We start from the raw sequence: 5,264 nt of genomic DNA, 5'->3' as shown, positions 1-5,264 counted from the left end.
GCGCTGCGAAGCTCGCGCGGAGAGGGGGGTGTGGGGGGCGAGAGCTAAGCGAGAGCCAGGCAGCTATGGGGAGGCAGCCAGAGACGGAGACACCGGGAGAGACGCTATCAAACGAACAGCAAGCAAGCTGCTACTTTGCTTTCTTTTTTTTCCCGTTCTTTCTTTCCTAACCCCTCTTTGCAAAGCTGGAACCAACCCGCGCGCCCCCGGGCCCGAGTCGCGGCTGCAGATGTGAATTTGGTTCCAGTGGGGAGAACGCGAGCTTCCCCCGGGCCTTGGCACATTCTCCCACTCTGAGGTCATTCCGTAGGTGGTCAGGAGGGAGAGCGCGCCTGGAGCCTTCCTGCCTCCATCCACTGGGGAGGGAGGCGAGGCGGGCGGGAGGGAGAGGAGAGGGAGAGGGGAGGAGCGCGAGGAGGGAGGGAGACGCCGCCAGCACACCACCAAGTGGCACCGAGCAGTGATAACAAACTCAACTTAAAAAAAAAAAAAAGGAAAAAAGAAAAGGAAAAAAACTTCCCCAAGTTGCAGCCCGAGACGTGCGGACGTGCGGGTGGAGACGCAGGGCAGGGAGTGTGGGTGGCCCTGAAGCCCCCCGGCCTCCCCCAGCTGCTCTCCCAGGCCACGGAAAGCTCAGATTGAGGCCGACCAGGCCCTGCGCCCCTGGATGGGCAGGAAATGTGCTGGAGGCTGGCTTGGCTTCCTGCTGGGGACCCCTGGGGCGGCCTGTTCTCATAGGGGGCAGGACCCCCAGAAACCAACATCACCCCCCTTCCCTCTCCCACCTCCCACCCCAGCGGATGTGGGCAGATCCCGCCCACCCAGGCCCCAGAGAGCTGGGGTTTACATGGGGGGGTCTCTCCCCACCTCCCTCTATTCCTCCCCGCCGCCCCCAGGCCGATCTAAAAACAAGGCACCACCATCCTCTATAGTCGACTTTTTATTAAGATTATAAATTTAAACAAATAATCTGAACAGTTTTACCCGGTGATATACAATTCAGTATGCACAAAAATACAGGGAAATGAGGGAGAACGGCCGAAAAAGGAAGGTTGGCAACTTGTTTTGGAGTCCACATGGTGCTGATGGCAGAGAACCGGAGGGGCTACAGACAAACCCCACCTTTTTACAACAAAAAGCTTTAAATTAAACAAAATCTATCGAGCTGAAGACACAAGACGGGGTTCTCACAGGCTCGAACAATGCTGGTTTCATGAAATGCAACCAAAGGCTGAAGGAGGGCAGTGCAATTTGGAAGCACACACACAAACACCACAGCTGACCAGGAACTTAGTGAAAAGTCTCCAACGCAGTCGGCGGTCTCGGCCCCTCCCTCCCCGGGGGCCGCCGGGGATCCAGGTGAAGGAATCGACTTCCTTTTTTGTTTAGTGAGGACCGCAGTGCTGGGCATGATGGGAAATGTAGTCCGCCGTGCCCGCCCCCCACCCCTTCCCCAGACAGTGTCCGAGAGTGTCGGGGTGTCAGGCGCCACCCGCGAGTCCGGGAGACGGATGGAGGAGGGGAGAACGGAGCCAGAGGGGCGGGGAGAAGCGGGGTTCAAGACACCCGCCCCGGGAAGAAAAGAAAAAAAAAAGTTGAAGTGTTTTCATTTCTGCCTTCTCATTTTGAGAACTTTGGAGTCCGCCCCCAGAGAGGAAATGTGACCCAAACGTCCCTTTCGGAGATAGAGTTTGCCTTTGTTTTTGCTCAGGATTTCACAAGACCCATTCCTCACCCCACGGAGGGACTCGGGAGAGCGGAACGTCGGGCTTCCCGGGTCTGACAACTGATTGCAATCGGCGTCCCGGGCCCAGCGCCCTCCTGCGCTGCGCCCCCGGCGCGCCCCGGCGGCCCGGGCGCCCTGCCTCGCCCCCGGCTGCCCGGCACCTCCTCCGGGCAGCAGCCCTCCCTCACGTGGCAGGCTCCTCGCTAAACACCACTGCAATCACTACAATAAAAAGAAAAAAAGAGTAGGAGAAACACAAAGCATACTTAAATAGGCGCTTTTTCTCTCTGCAAAAATAAAGTCCAAGATTTTAGATTTCTTTTTTTATTTTACAATTTATAAAACATCAGCCGCCTCCCCCTGCTTGCCCCCAGCTCAGCCCCGAGTGGCCTGGCGCCCGCTCGGTCCCTCCTCTCGCCCCTTGGCCAAGTCTTTGTCTGGCCCCAGCCCCGCGGGGCCCCGGGTCCCTGTGCCCTCGGGGGTCCCTAGAAGGCGACAATGGCTCGAGTCCAGGCGCCGAGGCTGGCGAGCGCCTGCTTGGCGCACAGCTGCCCGTTGAGCGGCGGCGGCTGCTCCGAGGAGTCCGGCTGTCGGCTCACCAGCCCGGAGAAGCCCGAGCCAAAGATGGAGATCAAGTTTGAGATGTTGGACGCGTCCGGGGACGAGTCTGGGCAGAAGTCCTCGAAGCGGGCGCGCTTGCAGGGGGCGAACGGGGCGCCCCCGGGGGGCTCGGCCCCCAGGTCGCCCGCGTCCTCCTCGTCTTCGTCCTCCTCCTCCTGGCCAGGGTAATACTTGCGCTTGCAGCCGGTAGTGGACGCCGGTCCCGGTCCCGGAGCGCCCTGGCCACAGCAGGGGCAGTGGGCGGAGGCGCAGCAGTCCTGGTGCAAGTAGCCGTTCTCCACCGTAGTCACCACGTGAGTGTCCAGGTCCAGCACGGTGGTCTGGCTGCTGCAGTGCACGCCGAAGTCCGAGGGGGCCGGGTACGCGCCCCGGTAGAAGCCGGGGGAGGAGGCGGGTGCCGGGGAGGCGGGCGGGGAGGCGGCGGCCGCCGGAGGGGTGGCCCCTGGGGGCGCGGAGGGCGCGGAGCAGGCAGCCGAGGCGCGAGGGTCCCGCAGGCAGAGCGCAGCGGGCGCGGGCGGCGGCAGAGGCAGCGGCAGCGCAGGACCCGGCTGCAGCGGCTCCAAGGGCTGCCCGCGGTGGGGCGCGCCGTGCGGCGGCTGGAGCGCGGCGCACCCGGGCAGCTCCGAGAGCGCCCCCGCGCCGCCCGCGGGCGCCCCGGCCGCCGCCGCCGCGCAGCCCCTGGGCGCCGGGTGCTGGTGCTGGTGCAGCTGCTGCTGGAGGTGCAGCTGGTGGAGCTGGTGGAGCTGGTGCAGCTGGTGCCGGGCGGCCGGCTCGCGCGCCTCCGCGTCCCCGCCGCCGCCAAGTTGGAGCGGGCCGAAGTCAGCCGTGCTGGCCGGCATGCCCGGCGCCGCGTACGCGAGGTGCTGGTGCTGGTGGTGGGGCGGCTGCTGCTGTTGCTGCTGCTGCTGCTGCTGCTGCTGCTGGCGCCGGTAGAGCTCGGCGTAGCGCTCGCTCAGGTAGAGCTGGCGCGCGTTGCGGAGCACGTAGGACACCAGGAGGTTCTTGTGCAGCTTGATGCCGCCGCGCTGGGTCCGGGAGCTGTGGATCTTGCGCAGGGAGATGCTGATCAGGCTCTGGGCGTCCAGGGCGCACTCCATGCTCCCGCGGAGACGGCGGCGGCGAAGCAGCCGCCGCCGCTGCTGCTAGTGCTGCTGCTGTTTCTTTCTCCAGCCGGGCGCCTGGGCGCGCCAGGCAGGGGAAACCGAGCCCGGGTCAGCGGGTCGGCTGCGCTCCGAGAGGCGCCGCCACCATGCGCTGCGCGCCACCCGCGGGCTCGCGCTCCCCAGACGGCGCCAAAGCAATGAGCCTCGGCCGGCCCCGGTCCCAGCTATTTAGCTGGGTGCCCGGGCCCCGCCCTACACCGGATAAGCCAATAGGAGCGCCCAGAGCCTCCCGAGTGACAGGCGCTGCCCGCCCCAGGGCCACTCGGCTGGCCAATCAGACCAAGGCGGTTCCTTTGTGCTATTCAAATACCGAACGGACCCCGGGCCTCCAACGCCGCCGCTGCCTCGAATGTTCTCCTGGGGCCGCCGCGCCGCGCGGGACTCGGAGCCGCCGGCGCCGTGGTCTGCAACATGGGTCGCCTCGTAGCAGCCACGTTAGAGCCTGCGGCTGCCCTCGGCTTAGCTCCTGGGAGCCGAGGGTCGGCTCACCTGAGTGCTGGGGCGACGGCTCCTCCCCCTTCCGCAAGGCTGGGCCTCACCTGCGGCAGGTGCTCCGCGGATCCCCACTCCGGGCCATGCGGCGCCTCCTCTTTCTCACCTGTCGGCCCCCAGGTGGCCCGCGGGAGCAAAGGCCTCTGCTAGTGGGGCCGCCGGCTTGACACTGAGGGACATCAAGGGAGAGAGGTTGGGGGTACGCTCCACCGCAGAGAATGCTGGCCCTGTCATTTGGGCCGAGGAGCCTCTGAGAATCCTCACGGAAGGGCTGTTCTCCCCATTGGCCTGACGGGAAAAACTAAAACATCCTGAATTTTGATCTCCTCTGACGGAGAAAGTTCAAGGCATGCCCCAGAAAGGCGTGGACCTCGAACCAGCTGAGCCCCCAAGGCGTCCTGAGAGCCTGACGCTGAGTTTCCTAATCACCAGTTCTGTAACCTTTCCTTTCGTGCCTAACTACTAATAATGACAATGGGGACTATTATTATGGGCCCACTGTGGGGCAGGCCTTGGAAGAACCGCCCTTTGGCCTCGCTCTAACGGTAGCAGAGCAGGGGCCTGAGGCTCAGAGGAGTGGAGTGACCTGGGGGTCACACAGGTAGGACCGTGAGCTCCAGACAGGACGGCGATACCAAGGGCCGAGGAACTAGCCAACTTAACTTTTGTTCACACCGTTTTCCTTCTTATCCTGAACCACTCACGGGCCACCTCCTCCCAGCTGGGGACTGAGACAAAGGCAGAAGCGAGGGACAGGATCGCGATTCCTGGGGGCTCCCCATCTGGACTGGAGGCCTGAGGGGGCTGACCGCTGCTCCGAGGGGCTTCAGGCACCTGCACAGACGGGAGGCTCCTTGAAGTGGTCGGGAGGTTTGCCTGAGGAAGGGTCTGTGAGTGGCCTCGAAGGGTCCAAGAGACCCCAGAGCTAGGTAGGACCTGGCCGGGGGAGGCTCCATGAGCAGACCTCCTGCTGTTTCACCTCCTCCTGGGGGATCTTTGAGTCTCCTCTTTCCTTAGGCTTCCTTTCGAGTGCCCCTAGCACTAACTTTGTCCCTCAGTGGGAGTGAGACCCACCAATCTGTCCTACAGTTTCTGGGTCTCCCTTTAGTCCTAAGATTTCCTAAGATTTGTTTCCTTCCTTAAACAATTTTTCAGCATCTGCTTAGTGCCAGGAGTCAAAGGCGGAAACAAAGCGAACGGGTGTGTATCCCATTTTTCAGATGAGAAAACCTGGGCACTGACAGCATGAGAGACTTGCCCAG

General features: G+C 63.2%; 1 protein-coding gene across 1 annotated transcript; it reads right to left on the bottom strand.

The window, feature by feature from the left end:
* Positions 1–925: 925 nt before the first annotated feature.
* IER5L (immediate early response 5-like) lies at positions 926–3,646 on the bottom strand. The gene has a single exon (XM_012639667.1). The coding sequence runs from the start codon at positions 3,442–3,444 to the stop codon at positions 2,212–2,214; it is 1,233 nt and encodes a 410-aa protein (XP_012495121.1). The 5' UTR covers positions 3,445–3,646; the 3' UTR covers positions 926–2,211.
* Positions 3,647–5,264: the final 1,618 nt, after the last annotated feature.

This window comes from Propithecus coquereli, unplaced genomic scaffold, assembly GCF_000956105.1.
Source record: "Propithecus coquereli isolate 6110/MARCELLA unplaced genomic scaffold, Pcoq_1.0 Scaffold142, whole genome shotgun sequence".
In the NCBI taxonomy this organism is placed as follows: Eukaryota; Metazoa; Chordata; class Mammalia; order Primates; family Indriidae; genus Propithecus; species Propithecus coquereli.
The sequence above is the reverse complement of the archived record's forward strand: the minus strand, read 5'-3'. Positions and strand labels throughout refer to the sequence as shown.